Here is a 20,713-nt window from a genome sequence, read left to right as displayed (position 1 = left end):
GGTGTTGAGTCATGCTGGACACATGACAGTGCTGTCTCTTCAGCTTAGAAAAAGAGATGAGCACCACCCCCTAGAGCCGGAAGTGACTAACATGCATGTGTGTGGGAACCTTTACCTTGAGAAGTTATGAACAGTTATGATCATACAGTCCCACTTGGATCTTTCCCCAGATGTTGGTTTTGCTATTACTTTGCCAGTTGACTTCCTCCTTCGCTCTCTTTTTCCCTTTTTTGTTTTTATTAATATATTGACTTGTTATATTTTTAATCTTTATCTATTTGGAGTTTTTCTGAATGAGAAAACCAATGTGACAATGTGGCAAAGAAAGAAACAAACTTTGCTAAAGAAAGAAAACTTTGGAGATCAGATGGCAGTTGTCTAATAATCTCAAGGACTGGATGGACAAGAGTCTCCTTCATTTCCACAAAAAAATAGGAACCCCCTCAAAACTACCTTCTCCACAAACAAACCCCTAAAGAAGCTTGGGAGGAGGGGACACAAGGATCCATAGACTGTACTCTATGCACTTCCTCAGAGGTAACAATCTTAAAAGGAATCCAGAGATAGCCAAATTTTATTTCAGTTACCATAGTGGAGGTAATCTGAACGACTTTATCAATAAAATATGCTAATTGGTCATAGTTAATAGTCGGAAATGCTGGGGAGGTTCTCCTCCTCTCAGCTTGTACCAGGAAATACTGTAGTTATATGTTTTTTTCTGTCGAATCACCCTAGTATACCCAAATATGGGAGAGAGCATACTATTACTTTTTGCCTCTTGGCCCCTACAGGGGCCATATCCAAGGCAGTTAAGAGATTTGCACTGCCCCCACCCCCTTGCCTTCCGAAAGAGTTTAAAAACCCATCTTTGCTGCCAGGCCTGGGGTTTTTAGATCTTCCCCCCTGACCAATGAATGTTTTTAGTATGATTGTCGAATGAATGGTAATGATAGCTTTTTAAATTAGAATTTTTTAAAGAAATGTTTTAAATGTATTATTAATTGGATTGTTTACTATTGTTTTCTGTATTCTGTATATGCTGTGAGCCGCCCTGAGTCCCCGGAGAGGGGCGGCATAAAAATCCAATTAAATCTTAAATCTTAAACCTTAAATTTTTATAGCTGACAAACTATATTCTATATGGGTAACATATTTTTGCTGATAATGAAAAGGAAGGGAAACTAGTACAGATCTATTTCAAATGTGTAGGTAGGTATGTATGTAAGTGTGTGTGTGTGTGTTTTCATAGATTTTCACAGGTATATGTACCGTATTTTTCAGTGTATAAGACGCACCGGTGTATACTTGGGTGTCCTCCTTGATCCACAGCTCACATTAGAGAAACATCTTTCAGCTGTGGTGAGGGAGGCGTTTGCCCAGGTTCACCTGGTGCACCAGTTGCGGCCCTATTTGGACCGGGAGTCACTGCTCACAGTCACTCATGCCCTCATCACCTTGAGGCTCGACTACTGTAATGCTCTCTACATGGGGCTACCTTTGAAAAGTGTTCGGAAACTTCAGATCGTGCAGAATGCAGCTGCGAGAGCAATTATGGGCTTCCCAAGGTATGCCTATGTTACACCAACACTCCGCAATCTGCATTGGTTGCCGATCAGTTTCCAGTCACAATTCAAAGTGTTGGTCATTACCTATAAAGCCCTTCATGGCACCGGACCGCCTTCTGCCGCATGAATCCCAGCGACCGGTTAGGTCCCAGAGAGTGGGCCTTCTCCAGGTCCCGTCAACAAAACAATGTCATTTGGCGGGGCCCAGGGAAAAGCCTTCTCTGTGGCGGCCCCGACCCTCTGGAACCAACTCCCCCCGGAGATTAGAATTGCCCCCACCCTCCTTGCCTTTTGTAAGCTCCTAAAAACCCACCTCTGCCATCAGGCATGGGGGAACTGAGATATTCTTTCCCCCTAGGCCCTTACAATTTATGCATGTTATGTTTGTTTGTAGGGATGTTTGGTTTTACAATAAGGGTTTTTTAATTGTTTTAGTATTGGATTTATATGATGTTTTTAATTACTGTTGTTAGCCACCCCGAGTCTACGGAGAGGGGCGGCATACAAATCAAATCAATCAATAAATAAATAAATAAATAAATAAATAAATAAATAAATAAATAAGACCATCTAGATTTTTAGAGGAGGAAAACAAGGAAAAAAGTATTCTGAACTAAATGGTGTAGTATTATATTGTTTAATAAAATACCAGTGTAGCAGAATACTTTTTACAACCATGTATACTTTTTAAAACCATGTACACTTTTTACAAACTTCAAACTTGACAGGTTCAAGACTTTTGGACTTCAACTCCCAGAATTCCTCCACCAGTCATGCTAGCTCAGAAATGGGAATTGTAAGTCCACAAGCCTTAAACCTGCTAGGTTTGAAGACCCCTTGCACTCCTAACCCCTAACTCAAACAAAGAATCAGAACAAACAAATGAAGACAATTCATTTTGTTAGTTGTTCCTTTAGTCGCAGAAATGGCTATTGATAGAATAATTTACAATTACAGTTCCCTGCTGAGCTTGCAGGGAAACCTGTCTCTTGACTACTCCAATTTTCACAATTGAAGTGCATGGAAATATATGGTCATGATGATAAACCTGAAATATTCCTTAAAAGGAGTGTTTCAGGAGCAGGGATCTCCAACCTTAGCAACTTTTAAGATTTGTGCACTACAACTCTCAGAGTTCTTCAGACACCTTTGCTGGCTGAGGAACTCTGGGAGTTGAAATCCAACAGTCATAAAGTGGTCAACGTTGGAGACCCCTGGACCAGATGACCTACAGTACAGAGTCCCTTCCAACACTTTGTGTGTGTATGTTAGTGTGTCTGTGTCCATGCTCCCGCACCCCCCTCTGCACATGTGCGCGAACACAGAAGTGTAAAAGCAAAACCTCGTTTTCAAGAGACAATTTTTAATTCCATTTTGCCCCCATTCCTTTGTTTCTCTCTCTCTCTCAGAGGTCAGTCGTGAGATGCCAAAAATAAAACAGAAGTGTAAAAACTTCCATTGCTTTAAGGGCCACCTAAACAGCCATCCCCGCAAAGCTTGCTTGGTTTCAGACTATTATTGACAGTATCCAATGCTCTCCACAGCCTGCCTCCCCGGACACCTTTTGAAACTCCTTCTCAATTATTGCTTTACCTCACAGATAAAAAGTTCCCGTACCACGCATCACGTCCCCTGGTGTACAAATATAATAAACTGTCCGTGCTTTCTTGTTCAGGAACCCTTTGGAGAAACCGAGCGGCTTCTCCTCCCGACAGAGGCCCAGCGGGAAACTCGGTTGCTAGGGCTGCTAAGTCACTAAGGGAAAGGGCAAACTTTTCCCCTCGGACGAGGAGCCCTCCCGGCAGGCCAAAAAGGGGGTCAGGTGAGCAACTCTGCCCCGCACCAACAACAAAGTGGAGGCAGTGGCAGCAACTGTTGAGGTGACTTTTCCCTTCAGAGTGCCCTTGAACCTGCCCACCCCTGCCTCAGCCAAGCCAGGCGAGCATTATTCTTATCTGCATGGCCCAAGCGCTGTGGGGAGGGTCTTCATGGCGCGCTGCAGCAGGGGAGAAAGGCCTCCTGGGCTGTTCTGCCGGCGTGGCCGCCACCTCCTCTTCTGCACCAATAAAGGACTTCCGCCCCCTGCTGCGCATGCTGCCACTGCTCTCTCATTTCAGAAGAAACTCAGGACTTTGCTGCCTGGCTCGGCTGAGGCAGGGGCGGGCAGGTTTGAGGGCGCTCAGAGTGAAGCTGCCTCAGCCGAGCCGGGCGAGCGGCTATGGCAGGGGTCGGTTAGGTGCTGTCTCTCCCCAGCTGAGGCAGCTTCCCTCCGAGCACACTTCGCCAACCGCCGTGCCCTCCCAAAGGCTCCCCCAGAGGTAGGAAATTGGGGCGGGTGCCGATGGAGCCGAGCTCTCTCCCGCCGGATGACCAGGGCTGGCTGAGGCAGCTTCACTGTGAGAGAGGTGGCACCTGACCGGCTCCTACCACAGCCGCTTGTCCGAGCCGAGCCCGCCACTCAACAACATGGTGCCAGTACGGATGAGGGCTCTGCCCCTTCAGGGCCTGTTCGCCTACCTCCTCAGATTCGGCAGTGGCGACTCCTTGAAGGGAAGCCACCAGAGCCACCTCAGCAGTTGCTGCCGCTGCCGCCTCCCATCCCGCCTCAGCAACATTTGATGTATAAGACACACTTCTCTGAGGTAAAAAGGTGTGTCTTATAAACTGAAAAATGTGTTATGTATATTGTTCTGAGGATGGGTTTTTCCCATGTAATATTTTGAGTGTCTTTGCGACGTTTCAGCAAAATCACATTTGCCATCATCAGGCTGAAGTTATTCGCTTTGTGCTGCTTTGAATATTCATATTGGATATTGTAGCCTAGAGGTTAATTATCTGCCTTATAAGGCAAAGGCTGCTAGTTCAAATCCCAGTGAGGGTATGGCTAGCTGATGAGGCCAGAACAAGGCTGAAATAGATCAATCCTAATCTCCCTTAATTTTCAAATTCAGCTAAAACATGTTACACACACACGTATGCATTTTAGCTAAAAAAATGTAATACAGTGGTCCCCCGATCATTGCGAGGGTTCCGTTCCAGGACCCCTCGCAATGATCGGTTTTTCGCGAAGTAGCGCTGCGGAAGTAAAAACACCATCTGCGCATGCGCAGATGGTGTTTTTACTTCCGCCGCAGCAGCGAGGAGCCGAAGATTGGGGTTTCCCCGCCACCCACGCAAACTCCTCGCTGCTGCCACGCCCGCCGCTTGTCTTGTCCGCCCGCCGCTTGTCTGCCGCCTGCCTACCCGCTCGCCCGCCGTTCGCCCGCCCATGCCGTTCGCTCGCGCCGCTTCCCAGCTGAGTCCTGAAGCCAGAAGGCAAAGGCGAACTTCCGCGTTTGGCTTCGGGACTCAGCTGGGAAGCGGCGCTGGGGTTTCCCCACCGCCCACGTAAACTCCTCGCTGCCGCTCGCCCGCCCTTCGCCCACCCACGCCGTTCGCTCGTGCCGCTTCCCAGCTGAGTCCTGAAGCCAATTCGCTTCAGGACTCAGCTGGGAAGGGGCGTGAGCGAACGGCGTGGGCGGGCGAAGGGTGGGTGCGCGGCGCGCAGGCAGGCAGGCGGTAGACAAGCCGCTCGCTCGCACCGCTCGCTCGCGCCGCTTCCCAGCTGAGTCCTGAAGCCAATTCGCTTCAGGACTCAGCTGGGAAGCGGCGCGAGCGAACGGTGTGGGCGGGCGAAGGGCGGGCGAGCGGTGGGCGCGCGGGCAGGCAGGCGGCAGAGAAGCCGTTCGCTCGCGCCGCTTCCCAGCTGAGTCCTGAAGCCAATTCGCTTCAGGACTCAGCTGGGAAGCGGCGCGAGCGAACGGCGTGGGCGGGCGAAGGGCAGGCGAGTGGCGGGCGCGCGGGCAGGCAGGCGGCGGACAAGCCGTTTGCTCGCGCTGCTTCCCAGCTGAGTCCTGAAGCCAATTCACTTCAGGACTCAGCTGGGAAGCGGCGCAAGCGAACGGCGTGGGCGGGCAAAGGGCGGGCGAGCGGCGGGCGAGCGGCGGGCGCGCGGGCAGGCAGGCGGCGGACAAGCGGCGGGCGCGGCAGCAGCGAGGAGTTTGCGTGGGCAGTAGGGAAACTCCTCGCTGATGCCCGCCGCTCGCCCTCCCGCCAGCAAGAGGGGGAAGACCCAGGGAAGCCGCCCAGCAGCTGATCTGCCCGGCGCCATCTACGCATGCGTGGCCATAGAAAAAAGGGGCGCGCATGCGCAGATGGTGTTTTGACTACCGGGTTGAAAAATCGCCATATAGCCGTTCGCAATGATCGGGATCACGATACCCGGGGGATCACTGTATTTTACAATTATACTTACATAGGTAGTTAACACGGAAATATAACAGCATCTGTTACATTTTTATTATAGAGTTTGCTTGTTATGATAGTGTTTTATCTTATCAGTTTGATGTTAGTTTTGTGTAATATTGCCTATTTTCACGGTTTGCTGCTCATTGACCAAATAAATTATTTCATTCCATTTTAACCCTGAGAAGTGAATTGAGCTAAGAGGAATTTTCACAAAGTCACTCATCCAGCTTTCATCATTAGGGGAGGGCAAAACCTCACTGTCCTAATTTCTAGGCCAGCACCTTCACCACTACATCCAACTAGTTATCCTATTACTGTATTGCCATTATTTCCTTTTCTTACTTATCCCCCATGGGGTTTAATTCTGTTCTTTAAGTAACTCTCAACCTTTCAAGGCAGACTTGGTCTACAACTCTGCTCTATTATTGTCAGGTATTAAAACAAAATTGTAAAATCATAAGGATTTTCCTTTGCGCCTCCCTCCATTTATATCCATTGGAATCAAGGGAGGATTATTTTCAGCCTCACACTCCCTCCTTTGCCGGGACCAATTAACATTTTACTTTCTAATTTTTAACAAATCATTTAACAAGCCTGCTAGTGCTTCTTGCATCCCTTCATCAATGTTATTTCTGCATTTCTCTACACTGGTTGATCAAAAGGGGAGTTGTGTGAAAAAGGATATTCTTGTATCAACACCAAGAAGCCAATTGACTAATTGGGATACAGATTAGACCATATATTTTGGAGGCACCAGGCAAAGTGAGGATGTATCTCAGAGGAAAGATTAGGTAAACTGTTGTTGATAACTCTTACATGTTTGGTTCTCATGATCTTCAAATAGGTCTTGTGTCTGAAAAACAGTGCTGTGGCTTCACACATGTCACAATGAATCAACCTTGGTGACCACACAAGGGATTCACACCTTCTAGATGTTACCATTATCCTTGGCAGCCATTCTCTGGCTAGAGAATTGTGGCACTCGCACACCAGAGGTGGGTTCCTCCCGGTTTGCACCGGTTCTATGGAACTGGTAGCAAGCCGTCGGTGATGTCACAATGATGTCACAGAAGCAGTTCTGTCAGGGGCCAATCCATGGATGCAACCATCTTTTGGGGGGATTTTTTTTGGTGGGGGGTTTTCTGTTTTTCTTCTGTGCATGCACAGAAACTGACTTTCTGGCACTGCGCTTGGATTGCCATTTTGTTTTCAGCTTTTGGGGGGGGGTTGATTCTTTTGGATTTTTCACCCCTGCATGCAAGTGCATGCCCCTGAGATGCAGCCAAATGGCATGGAAGTGAACTGGCAGTGAGGTAACTTAGAACCCACCCCTCTTGCACATCTGGAAAAGAGGAGTAATCTGGCCTCCTTTGATTTCTTTAAAGTTAAAGAAAGAAAAGCTGGTTTTTGTATAGAGTTCATTGTGAAAAGATCAATTCTTGGGATAAAATTAGCCCTTCAATATATAGAAGTTTGGCTGTTTGTGCTGGTTTTAGAATAGCAAAGGAAAGCAAACACATAAGTAGGAGACTATCTGCATCTGGCAGACTTGTGAAATCCCTGTGGTGACAGAGCCTTTCTAAATTGCTACTATCTGCATGTCTTTTTGACATTTCCCAATGGTTGAAATTAAAAGTTTGGAAAATCAGATTACTTTCTCTGTCTTTGCTTGCTCTACCCTTACATTGCCACTGTGTTTTTTTTGACAGTCTTGAGAATGGGAGTTGATGGGTGGATGGTAGTTGCCAGGGAGAAAGGGAGCTCCATTGTCTATCAAAAAGACCTGGAGAAAATGAACTCTGGGTTTTCCTGGAGTTATATAAGTTTGTTAGCTAAATTTCTTTTCTGCCTTTTTTCTGAAACTTCAAGGCAGTTTACATACTGTAGACCAGAGGTCTTCAAACTTGACAATTTTAAGACTTGTCTACTTTAACTCCCAGAATTCTCCAGCCATCTGGCTGCAGAATTCTGGGAATTGAAGTCCACAAGTCTTAAAGTTACCAGGTTTCCGGACCCCCATTGAAGACATTTCTCGTTTTATCCTCACAGGAGATCTGCTGTGGGCTGAAAGAATGGCTTGCCTTAAAATTAGCTAATGAGTGTCCCTGGCTGAAGATGGACTAGAACCTAGGTCTCCTTAGTCTTAATCCTGTGCCTCCACTACTACACCCTACTGGCCATCACAAGGAGGAAAGTAATTATTTGAACGCTCCCATCCAGGAGTTCTATCCTAACTAGTAATGAGATATATTTCCCAGCTTTTAGTCAGGAGCTGAAGGCAGCCTACTTAGTGGTCTCTCCTTCCATGTTCTTCCCACAATAATACCTCAGTGAAGCAAGCCTGAGAGAGGAGCACTGGCCCAAAGTCACTGGGAATTTCTGTGGAGCAATGAACCTGGTTTCGTTCCAGCCTTGGTCCAATACCTTACAATACAATACAGAAACCAATTTGACATTTGAAACTGAAGGGGAAAATGTACAGTACTTCCTTTCTCCACAGTTTCTACTAATTAGAATGTATTCTTTACTTCTAAACTGTTGAATCCAAACCTCCAAATTCTCCTCAGAAGGTTGTATTTTGACCAATTTGAAGGCCCCTTAACTTCTTTCATTTGATACTAATGGTCTGGTCTTTCTGAAGTTCTGTTTTCTTCTTTCACATTTTGAATCTTTGTTTGTTTGTTTCATATATATTTGTGTACAAAGGACCTCTAAATTCACTTCAAATTTCTCTTCAGGCAAAAGAAGCCTAAGGTATGAAGGTCATGCTTCTGCAGTATAAAACAGCAATTTCTGAAAGAAAGAAAAAAAAACTATTTTCCTCTTCATTATTATTATTATTTTTAAGTGATAATGAAAGTACCATTTTATACGTGGAATTTAACCATATCTCTCCAAAACAGGCAAAGTGGCACATGTTGTACTGAGAGAAGACTCTCTTCTGGTAGCCAGATTATCTTACTCATTTCCTGTCAAAGAAAATTGATGTTGAATTTCAAAATATGCTGTATATAATAAGCATGTGGGAGTGATTGACATAAAATTTTTATCATAATCATTAACATAACATTATGAAGCAGTAAGATGAATTAATTAGAACAAATCCTCTTCCTGCCACCAAATTTATCTTGCCAGCCACCCTGTGAAGTTGGCCAACCAGAAACAAATTGAACATTTTGTTTAAAAGATAAAGTTCAGTTTGACTTTCGCAGACGTAGTCCAAGGCAACACATCTTATTGTATCATGTAACTAGATATGGCCATAACCAAGATTCTTTCAACTGAAATGGCCCCCTTGAAACTATTGATGTACTAGTCCCCTTGATTCATTTCTGTTGTAAAAGACAGTGTAGCTTTCCTTGGTTGATTTGATTTAATGGCATGACTAAATCTTCTATAGTCCCCCTGGAGCTATCCTAATAAGGATGGACATTTGCATAATCCAGCTATAGACAATCTCTCCTCTTGGGATCAATGTGGACATGAAAGAGCTATAGGGGAAGAAGGCCAGAATATCAGCAACCAGAACTGGAGTTAAGTCACTTTCAAACGACAGAAATCTGTGGGTTTCCTTTCAAGAGAAATACTATTTGAGGTTCCAAGTATTTTTTTTTAAGGGGTTGCTTGCTAGTGTGGGGAGAACGGGCACCATTATTTCTCTCTTCTCTGGTTTCTGTTTCCTCTTCTCTCCTTTTCTTCCATGCTTGTTTCTCTCTTTTCTCCCACCTTTTTGCCTTCATCTTTCTCATACAACCAGCACCCTAGGTAGGGACAGGTCAATGTTTTTGTCTCCATGTTACCAATCTCTATTCTAAGGCATATTTACGTTTAGTTCCTTTCTTTTGCTGCTCTTATTATTAGAATATAATTCTTTATTGGTGTGATTCGGCACATAAGGAATTTGTCTTTGGTGCATAAGCTCTCAGTGTACATAAAAGAAATGATACATTTGTCAAGAATCATGAGGTATAACACTTAATGTTAGTCAGGGTACAAATAAACAATCACATTAGGAACCAGTTAATATAAGTTGTAAGGATACAAGCAACAAAGTTGCAGCCATACAGTCATTTGTGGGAGGAGTTGGGTAATAGGAACAATCAGAAGATTAATAGTCGTGCAGCCTTAGTAAATAGTTTAACAGTGCTAAGGGAATTATTTGTTCAGCAGAGTAATTATGGTTGGGGGTGGTGGTACTGTTCTTGTATCTAGTTGTCTTGTTGTGCAGTGTTCTACAGCGTTGTTTTGAGGATAGGAGTTGAAACAGCTTATGTACAGGATGTGAGGAACCCGTGAATATTTTCATAGCCCTCTTTTTGTTTTTATTATTGTTGTGAGCCGCCCCGAGTCTTCGGAGAGGGGCAGCATACAAATCTAATAAATTGAATTGAAAAATTGAATTGAATTTTGACCCAAGCCATCTACAGGTCCTCAATGGAAGGCAGGCTGGTAGCAATTGTTTTTTCTGCAGTTCTGATTATCCTCTGAAGTCTGTGTCTGTCTTGTTGGGTTTCAGAACCAAACCAGACAGTTATGGAAGTGTAGATGACAGACTCAATAATTCCTCTGTAGAATTGAATCAGCAGCTCCTTGTGCAGTTTGAGCTTCCTGAGTTGGTGCAGAACAAACATTCTTTGTTGTGCCTTTTTGATGATGTTTTTGATGTTTGGTGACCATTTTAGATCTTGAGATATGAATTATTATACTATGGCTTTTAGTCAGCCAGGCATTTAGACTGAATTTGACATTTTTATGAGTCCTTCCCAAAGACCTGGGATAGGCAGATATTGTTTGATAGGTTAACGGTATCATTGTGGGTTGTATGCTTTTCCAAGTAAAGCTGCTTTTTGCAATTGACTGATGGTGACTTTGTCAATACCATTGGTGCTGAACTGGTGAGCTAGCTGTTTTGGGATTGCATCCAAAGTGCCTGTTTCTATTGATACTTTTATTATATTACATTGATTAAGCCTGGCTTGGTATATATCAATACCACTTGTTATATATAATCAGAATCATGGATGGATAGAGGATATGTTTCCACATATTATCTTTTCTTCAGTTTTTAAGGTGAAGAACACTGGTTTAACTTCCAGAAGAAAACCATGTCATGTTATTTTAAATACCATATTGTTATTATATAAATACCATATTATTATTATTTAAATATCATATTTTAAATACCATATTGGCTGTTCTCTTTTGACAAATAGCACTTTTGTACAATTTCACAATAATCAAAAATACATAGCAATAAGTCAAGAAATTAAAAACATGTTGTTTTGAAATAACCGAGGCTATGTCCTTGATATCATTCTCCAATAGTTCTTGAGTTGCCTATATGGGCATATCATGCCATATTAAATATGGTTTGTATTTCTTCTTTTCTTCCAGCCCAGAACTGCAGTTACAATTTGCAAGGTCCAAACGGGACAATTCAAAGTCCGGGATTCCCGTACGGCTATCCAAATTATGCAAACTGTACCTGGACAATCACTGCCCAAGAGCAGAACAGAATACAACTTGTTTTCCAGTCCTTTGCGCTAGAGGAAGATTTTGATGTCTTATCTGTTTATGATGGGTTGCCCCAACAAGGAAGCCTAAGAACAAGGTAAAAAAAGCAAACTCTTATCAACTGCAGCAAGAAAATGTTCAAATGTAAGATGTCTGTTGCTTGGATTAAAACACATAGATGGAGGTTGTTATAAAAGGGGGTTTCATTTTTCTTTATAAAGTTATGTAAATTTTCTGGATTTTACACCCTTGATAATGGCTAAAAGGTGTTATCAGTTTACTGCTTGATATTTTTAATGAAATTAATCAGATGATGATAACCTATTCTTAGAAAGCCCCTTGATTCTCATATCATATTTCCCATTTTTGGAAACATTGATTATTACCTTTGAAAGAGGAAGAAGTATTGCAACCTTTCAGTATGCTTTAGAGTAATTAAGTCCTGCCAAATTGGTGTTGACTCTTTAGAAACCACATGAATAAACTTTTCAAAGATGATCTATGTTCAAACTGACCTTTTAGGTCTATCAATGAAGCACATTGCTATTGCAATCAAACCCATCCATCTTGCAGCTGATTCTCTTTTATACCTCCTCCTGCTTTTCTCAATATTATGGATTTCTCAAGGGAACTTTGTGTCATATATTTAAAATATAATAGTTTGAGTCTGGTTGTTTATACCTCAAGTGAGAACTCACAATTGATCTTTTTAAAGAGACATTTCTCTTTTTTTCTTCCTGGTAATCTATGGTATATTCTAACACCAAAATTAAAAAATGTCAATACTCTTTATATTGTGTTTCTTTACAGATCAACTTTTATATCCATAGAGCATCACAGAGAAAACCATGGTAGTACAGTGTTGATCTTTGTATAGAGATGTCATAGTATCTGATTATGTTTTCCAGGTTTTTCCCTGTTATCCTATTAAGTGCTAATCTGCTGCTAAATTCTTGTCTGCTAGCTGCTTCACAATTAATATTCAATCCCAAAAGGCAAAAACAATCTACCGTTATTAGTTAAATGCGGCATAGTCAATGCTAGGAATAATTGTTTTACTTACTGCCAGTGGTACCTCTACTTAAGAACTTAATTTACTCCGTGACCAGATTCTTAAGTAGAAAAGTTTGTAAGTAGAAGCAATTTTTCCCAAAGGAATCAATGTAAAAGCAAATAATACGTACAAACCCATTAGGAAAGAAATAAAAGCTCGGAATTTGGGTGGGAGGAGGAGGAGGAAGAAGAAGAGGAGGAAAAGGACAGTCGCTGCCAAAGGAAAAAAGTGAGGTGAGGGGAATTTAAAAAATTCAAAACTTTAAGGCTTAAAAAAAAAAGAGGGACTCTGAGGCAGCAAGGAGGAGCACATGCCTCCCATACACCCGGTGTGAGGTTGCCTCCCATACACTGCGCCAGAGAGAGAAACCCAGGCAGGCGAGAGGGGGGAACCTCCCACTCCTTTGACAGAAAGGCTACTGCTTCTGCTACCTGCTTCCTCTTTCTTACCATGCTGAAGGGCTCCCCTCTCCTCTCGCTCACTTGCTTTGTAGCCGGCGCCTTTCCTTCACTGTGGTGACTCCTTAGTTTGCCTGAAGCTGAGTTGATCTGGTCGGGGTGAAGCGCCTCCTTTTCCCTTTCGGCACCCAGACACTCTGGGAATCAACCTCGTGCCGGGTGTATCGGAGGCAACGCGAGGGACTCACCATAACAAAGTGGTTTATTTCCTCTCCAAGTGCCCAGAGAAAGGAAAATGCTCCGTTCGCTCTGGGCTGCCAAAGTCTCCTTAAGTGCCACCAAAAGGCTCCTCTGGCAGCCCAGAAAAGCCCAAGATTGCCGAGATTAAAGGGGGAATGGGTGGAAACTGGCCGGGCTTTCTTGCCGCTCTCAAATTTCATGGGAAATTTTTCCAGGCTCTGGTTCTTAAGTAGAAAATGGTTCTTAAGAAGAGGCAAAAAAATCTTGAACACCCGGTTCTTATCTAGAAAAGTAGAGGCGTTCTTAGGTAGAGGTACCACTGTAGTTTGGTCTAGGTTTTTTTAATCTAGGTTTTTAAATCTAGCTTTTTTTCCAGTACGAGCCTTTATTTTTATTAATAAAGTTTTTAGATAATTTGTGTTTTAGCTAACAAGAACTGCATTATCAGCATTGCAGAAGTTATTGATACTTCTTCTTCCAGTTTTTAAAACACATTCATCTTCTTTTAATTCCATTTTCCTCTATATATTTGCAGCATGCAGTTTAAATAAGGAGAAAATAAAAATGAACCCCCACTTCATGAAACTGTATAGAGATGTTTAAGTTTTGTTGTCTATTTATTTTCCTGCTGAAGTTTCAGAATCAAGCAAATTCCATAAGAATGGAGATATTCTCCCATCCCTGCTTGAGGCAACAAGCAATGGGCTGAATTTCTGTGTGATTCTGTTTTGTACATGAAGTTAGATGTTGACAACTTGTATTGGTCTCTTCTGACTTTGAAGTACAAGGAATATTTCTCAAGTGTTACATTATCCAAAAAAGCCATTTGCTCCTTGGTGTAACTTCCAAACAAGTCCCAGGGCGACTTAGTGCCTCAGTGAGCTCAGCTGGAAAAATCTGGGTTAAAGAAATAGAAATGATTGTGAAAAACAGCTTTGTTGGTGAGAGAGGAGAATAGAATTTTGATGGTAAAAAACTTACTGTTTCTAACAGCTAAGGTCTCTCTCTCTCTCTCTCACTCTCCCCCCTCAAGAAAAAGTGGCAAATAAAATCTAAGCAATTTGTTTTGTTGTTGTGGCCCAAATTGGAGCAATTTCCAGTGATTTAGGGAAGCAGAACAACACCTTAACTTAACATAAAATAAAAAAACATTCAACATGTTAACTATTAATTTTTATTCTTCAAAAGAGCTAAACATTTTAAACACAGATTTCCAAAATTTTGAGAAGCTAGAAACAATAATATTAGCAGTTTTCCTGGAGAAGTGTGATTGAGTATATCACAACAACTGAGCTGGGTTAAGTAAGAATTCCAAAACTGGATGGATTTGGAAAGCTAGTTAGTTCTGTCTGCCATAAAGAGAAGGCCGGCTGCTTGAGGCTGGATGGCAGTTGTGGCAGGGCAGGACAATACGACCACTGCCAGCAAGGAGGGAAGTTGGGGTGATCGCACCAGCGAATGCGATCACCCGGCATGCCCAGCAATCAGTGCGGGGCATGAGGGGGCGTGAGAGCAGTTTGTTTCCTGGAGTGGTTCTGTTCTGGGTCCCCAAAAGTGTGGAGAAGATCAGAAGCCTATAGGCCATTTTTGCTGAGAAAGTCCGATTTTACTGTTTGACAGAAAGTTTGTTGATGAGTGCAGTAAGGAAGATTGATTTATATATAATTCTTGTTACATTTATATGCCATCATTCTCACTATCCAAAGTGACTGGGCTATTACCAAAGACTGACTGAAGGAATTACTTGTTAATATCTTCCATAGTTCTTGTCACATTTCTTGAAAGCCAGCATTATAAACATTCAATAACTTGACTTAAAAATAGAGCAGATTCGAAAATTTGCTAGAGAACATTGTCTTCTCCATTGTGTTGGAAGGATAATCCAGTTGTATAGATATAGACTCCTCTTCTGCTTTGGAGACTGAGTCAATCAGATCTTTGGCCAGGTCTCCTGCTACTGGAGCATGCCCAGTTTTTGACTAAGTCATTAATTGTTTTAATAGCTTTAGGTTTTGTTGTATTCTTGAAACATAAATATTACAATGTTGTTCTGTATCCCAAATATTTTTGGACATATAAGAAGCTAATTGTATAATGAAAGTAGTTTGGGAAAAATAATATCCTAGTATTTTTAAAAATATTTTTTATCCTCTGTGCCTTGTTTCTAGTGACAATTTTTCCACTGCCTTTTCCTTATTATTACTGTTTTCTAAAGCAATTGCAAGTACAGGAGGATATTTCTTTTCTAGGTCATCAATTATATAAATATATTTTGTCGTACTCCTCCTTTCTCTGCTTTGGGAATGCATTCTATTCATCATCAAACTCCCAGCCTGAAGATGGAGAACTGTATACCATTTATCAAAATGTATGCCAGTTATTGGCCAGAAAGGAGAGAGAAAGAATTGTAGGAGAATGTTTTTGGAAGGAAGAAATGGTACAGTAGGGCCATACATAAAACATTCAAAGACTTAAGGAGTAATACCATTTCAGGGGAAATCACCTGGTATTATTTTTGAGCTTGCTTTAACATTAAAAGTGGTAGCATTACTAATGATGTCTTGACTTTCTCCTATGTATTTGTTCCTCACCCTTCAACTTCTCTTCCTAATCTATTGCCCTCTTGAAGAAGTTCCTTGAGATCCTCTTGAATAAGAATGTGCAAAGTAATTCAAATCTGAACCACCATAAATGCAAAATATCTCATTTCAAGCTTAGGTTTTTTTCCAAGAGAAAACAGCTGTTTTGCATTTGAAATAGATTGTTTTGGTTATTACGCTCCAAACGAACTGAAATAATTGAAGTGGATGCTATTGGATCCAAAGATGATTGTTTTACACTCAGTATAGCTATCTTTTTAATAAACCATCTTGGATTCAGAACATTTTGCACACTGCTGTTACTGAACCACAGGGAGCCAACAAGGCAGGAAAAGACTGGATTAAAGAAAAACAATTTATTTATACTCATATATCCTGAGTACTTCATAATTAAATGAATGCAAGAATATCATCATCATACATGAGAATATGTCCTCCATTTCTCCCTTGAAAGAAACAATGAAAGCAGTATCTTTTTCATAAAATTGAATGAGAGCTAATAGAAAAAAATACAAAGCATTTTTTCTGCATGGCACTAAATTGGAATAATCAAATGAGTTAATCCATTGATACAATGCCCAAGTTTGTTTCAGTGTTTGCCATTTTTAATTGTCTATGAAGATTCTCAGTCATCCAGGTCATGGTTGTCCCAAAGATGGAACTGGACTTTCTAGCTTTTCCTTTGAAGATGTTTTGCTTCTCATCCAAGAAACTTCTTCAGCTCTGGCAAAAGACAGAGCTGAAGAACATTTATTTATTTATTTATTTATTTATTTATTTATTTATTTATTTATTTATTTATTTAGTCATTCATTCATTCATTCATTCATTCATTCACTCACTCACTCACTCACTCACTCACTTCTGGAATTGAAAGGGAACTTGTAGGTCATCAAGTACAACCCGCCCCGAGTCTACGGAGAGGGGCGGCATACAAATCCAATGAATAAAATAAATAAATAAATAAACAAACCCACTGCTCAAGCAGGAAACCCTATACCACCCCAGCCAGATGGCAGTCCAATTTCCTTTTGAATTTGTCCAGTGACGGGTCATTCACAACCTTTGCAGGCAGGCCGTTCCACTGGTTGATCATTCTGGAAAATAGTGTGACCCCCTCCTCTCTGTGGCAACCTCTCAAATATCATGTCCCGCCTTTTTGTTAGATTATCCATGCCCAGTTCCAGCAACCTCTCTTTGTATGTCTTGGTTTCCAGCCCCTTTATAATTCTGGTTGTTCTTTTCTGTACTTTCTCTAGAGTTTCAATGCCTTTTTTGTAGTGGGGTGACCAAAATTGAATGCAGTACTCTAGGTATGGTCTAGGTATGAGTGGTATTAATACCACCTTAGTCTTGGAGTGTATCCCCCTGTTGATGCAGCTTAAGATTGTGTTAGCTTTTTTAGCTGCTGCTGCATCTTGCTGGCTCATATTTATTTGGTTATCCACCAAGACTCCGAGATTTCTCTCACAGTTGCTGCTGTTATGTGCAGTTTCCCCAATTTGTATGTGTGTCTTAGGTTTTTCTTACCTAGGTGTAAGATTTTGCTTTTTTCAACATTAAGAAGACATGGTTAGGAAGAAATGGTGTGTTTGAGTGAATGAATAGTCTTTTCCATAAAGTCTTAAATAAATCCTATTTTCAGAAATCCAGAATGACAGCTCTGGGTAAGACTTATTTCATTCAATACATACAAAAAAGTTTTTGTGTGTTGTCAGGAAGTGTTCTCCCACCACTCATTTTTCTTCTTGCTCTAAGAGGAATTGTTTTTGGAGAGAGCTGCCTATGAGTCAGTATTGACTGCTGATTTCAAAGCAATTAAACACAGAACAGACTGTTATAAAAGTTTTTGGAATTAAAAAAAAATCCTTATTAAAAAAGAGATCACTCTACCAAACTGTTGTTTTTTTTCTTTGCTTACACCTAAGATTATCAGAGATGCACATATACCATATTTTTTGGAGTATAAGACACACTAGAGAATAACCAGGGCAGTAGTGGGCTCTTATGGGAATGGTCAGATACACAATACCAGAAGCAAAATTTTGATATATTTTTTTTCCCTTCTGGGCTCTGGGTATGTTTCATAGTAAATGAGGTTGAATGTGTATAATTTTAGAAGAGCTGTGTGTGTGTGTGTTCATACACTTTATATAGTAGATAATCAGGGATGGGCTACTGCCCGGACAGAGGGGAATGCAATGGGGTAGCAAAAATGGAGCTCCACCCCAGAACACCCAATTTGCACTGAAAGATGTTGAAACAAAATGCATAAGCCATGCCCACAGTGTGGTAGTAAAAAGTTTGGTAGCCCATCACTGCCTGGGGGGGGGGGGGTGCTGGGGGGGGGAGTAGGGGAAAAATTGCCTAGTCAGGTTCAGTAAATTAATTCACTCACTGGTTTTGAGGTTGAGGTTGATTGAGGCTGTGCTTCTATAGCACAGCTGATCATTGGAGGGAGCAGCAATTAGAAAAGCACAGAAGATCACTTAGCTCTTGTTAGGGCTGAAAAACAGGTTCAAAAGCACAGCTGAGCTCCAGTAACTAAAGGAGGCAAAGCACAGAAGGGGTAAGAGAAGATGCAATTAGACCATCCAGCATTTGGAGGCTGAAATCACAACATGCAGAGCTCCAAAGCACAAACCAAATTGCCGATGGCAATTTCTACAGCCAGGAAGAGGATACATAGAGGCTAAAGGGTAGGGGCTGGCAGGTGGACAGGGCTATAAGGTATAAGGCACACCCAAATTTTCAGCCTCTTTTAGGAGGGAATAAAATGCATCTTATACTCTGAAAAATATGGTACTTGGATCTGTACAGAGAAGAGAGAGTGGAAAAGGAGTGGGGAGGAAAAATATTCTGTCATTTTTATCTTATTTATTTCTGAATAGATGGTGAATCCATAATGAATCTGAATTACAGTAAGGAATGGATATACTCTGTACCCCGCCCAGGATTTGCTTGTTTCTTTGTTTTTGCATCTCATGATATGGCTGACTTGCTTGAATCATTTGGAACTTAGTTGTACTGCCAGAAACAGTCTGCTGTAAAAATACATTGGCTTTTACCATTTCATACTTCAGGTTGAATTACTGTGTATAGCTTTCATCATCAAGCCCTGCTTTTCCTATCTCTATATTATTGTAAAGGTGAATGGTTAAAAGGTGATATTCCTCTAATACAGATATAACCTGGAGTCTGTATGTTTCGGCATCTCCTTTGCTTTGTAAGATATATGTTTCTCTGAATGCTTTAAAAGATTTATAGTAAGAATTTAAAAAAATCACAGAAAGCCTGCAACAAAATGCTGCAATTTATCTTTGCCTTCTCTCTAGCAGTTCTGTCCACTCTCCATCTAGCCATCTTCCATAAGGCCTTGTTCCATTTTCTAGTACAGTAATACCTCATGATACGAACTTAATTGGTGCAAGGAGGAGGTTCGTAAGATGAAAGGTTCGTAAGACGAAACATTGTTTCCCATAGGAAACAATGTAAAGTCAATTAATCCGTGCAACCAAAACCCCCCCCGCAAAAAAACAGCTTTCGGCGACTGCTGGGAAGCCGCGGGGCTGTTTTAAAAGGTGACAGCCGGCCTGGGGGGCTTCCCAGCACCCCCCCGAACCCAGGTTCGGGGGGTGCTGGCAAGCCCCCCAGGCCGGCTGCGACCTTTTAAAACACCTGCGCCGCTTCCCAGCTGTCTCCCGAAGCTGAACGCGGAAGTTCGGCTTTAGCGTTCGGCTTCAGGAGACAGCTGGGAAGCGGCGCAGGTGTTTTAAAAGGTTGCAGCTGGCCTGGGGGGCTTGCCAGCACCCCCCGAACCCCGAACCCGGGTTCGGGGGGGTGCTGGCAAGCCCCCCAGGCCGGCTGCGACCTTTTAAAAGACCCGCGCCGCTTCCCAGCTGTCTCCTGAAGCCGAACGCGGAAGTTCGGCTTTGGCGTTCGGCTTCGGGAGACAGCTGGGAAGCGGCGCGGCTGTTTTAAAAGGTCGCAGCTGGCCTGGGGGGCTTCCCAGCAACCTCTCGAACCGAACCCGGGGTTCAGCAAAATTTTGCCTCTTCTTACGAACTTTGTTTGAGTTATGAACCGGCGTTCGGGAGGCTTCTAGGAAGCCCCGCTGCCCGGCTGTCACCTTTTAAAACAGCCGCGCGGCTTCCCAGAAGTCTCCGAATGCCGGTTCGTAACTTGAAAAAAGTTCGTAAGAAGAGGCAAAATTTTTCTGAACCCCGGGTTCGTATCACGAGTTGTTCGTAAGATGAGGGGTTCGTATCTTGAGGTACCACTGTATTTTCACTGCCCTTAGCTTATATACCCATCCACCTATTTTTCTGGCTGTCAACCATCTTCATTTTTCTCTCTAAATGTTTATTTTTAAACAAAATCTCTAAAAATTGTACTATTTCAAAATCTCATTGTTTCTTCCAGAATGGTGATAGGTTCCTTCTCTGTGAACTCCTTTTTTATTCACTATCTGATGGCATTTAAACCTTGTATTCTATATCAGAAGGAGTGATGATTGTTTGCCCAAGGTGGGAACGAAAGCCTCCATTATTTATTGCTGTTGTGGTTCCTGCTCATATTGACACCACTAACATCACAAAGAAGGTATTTACCAGCATTTTACAGTAAGATTAGGAGTAAAGTAGCATCTTTTATGCATTATTCTGCGATGGCTTATTGGCAGGGGCAATTGCTGCAATCTGATGGCAGAATTGAGACAGTGCCAGAAACACACAACATTTGTTAATATGTATCTTTCTCAAATCTGTGAACGAGTGCTGTTGGAATTAAGAGAATCAGCATCTTATACACTACTGCAGTGGTGGAATTGGGTCTCCTTGGGAGAACATTTTAGCTGATGACAGACGTTTTATTATTGGAAGAGTCTTTTTATTGAACAGTTGTGTGGTTAATTAACTGAAATATTATCTCCTAAATTACACAGTTCCTGTACCGATTAATCCTTCTATTAACGTTAGAGAACTTGGTTGACAATAATTTCCAGTTAGGGGCTATGAATCTAAAAATTCATTATGTTTGTTTTTTTTAAAGTCAGAT

The 20,713-nt window shown here is 42.2% G+C and overlaps 1 protein-coding gene across 1 annotated transcript in view; it reads left to right on the top strand.

The window, feature by feature from the left end:
- CSMD2 (CUB and Sushi multiple domains 2) overlaps positions 1-20,713 on the top strand; it is a 930,229-nt gene that overhangs the window by 80,375 nt on the left and 829,141 nt on the right. The window contains exon 2 of the mRNA XM_070764517.1: positions 11,247-11,463. Within this exon, the coding sequence (XP_070620618.1) occupies positions 11,247-11,463 (217 nt within the window). The remainder of the gene's footprint in view (positions 1-11,246; positions 11,464-20,713) is intronic.

This window comes from Erythrolamprus reginae, chromosome 11 (genome assembly GCF_031021105.1).
Source record: "Erythrolamprus reginae isolate rEryReg1 chromosome 11, rEryReg1.hap1, whole genome shotgun sequence".
Taxonomy (NCBI): Eukaryota; Metazoa; Chordata; class Lepidosauria; order Squamata; family Dipsadidae; genus Erythrolamprus; species Erythrolamprus reginae.
Note: the sequence above shows the minus strand (reverse complement) of the source record. Positions and strands in the feature narration are given on the sequence as shown.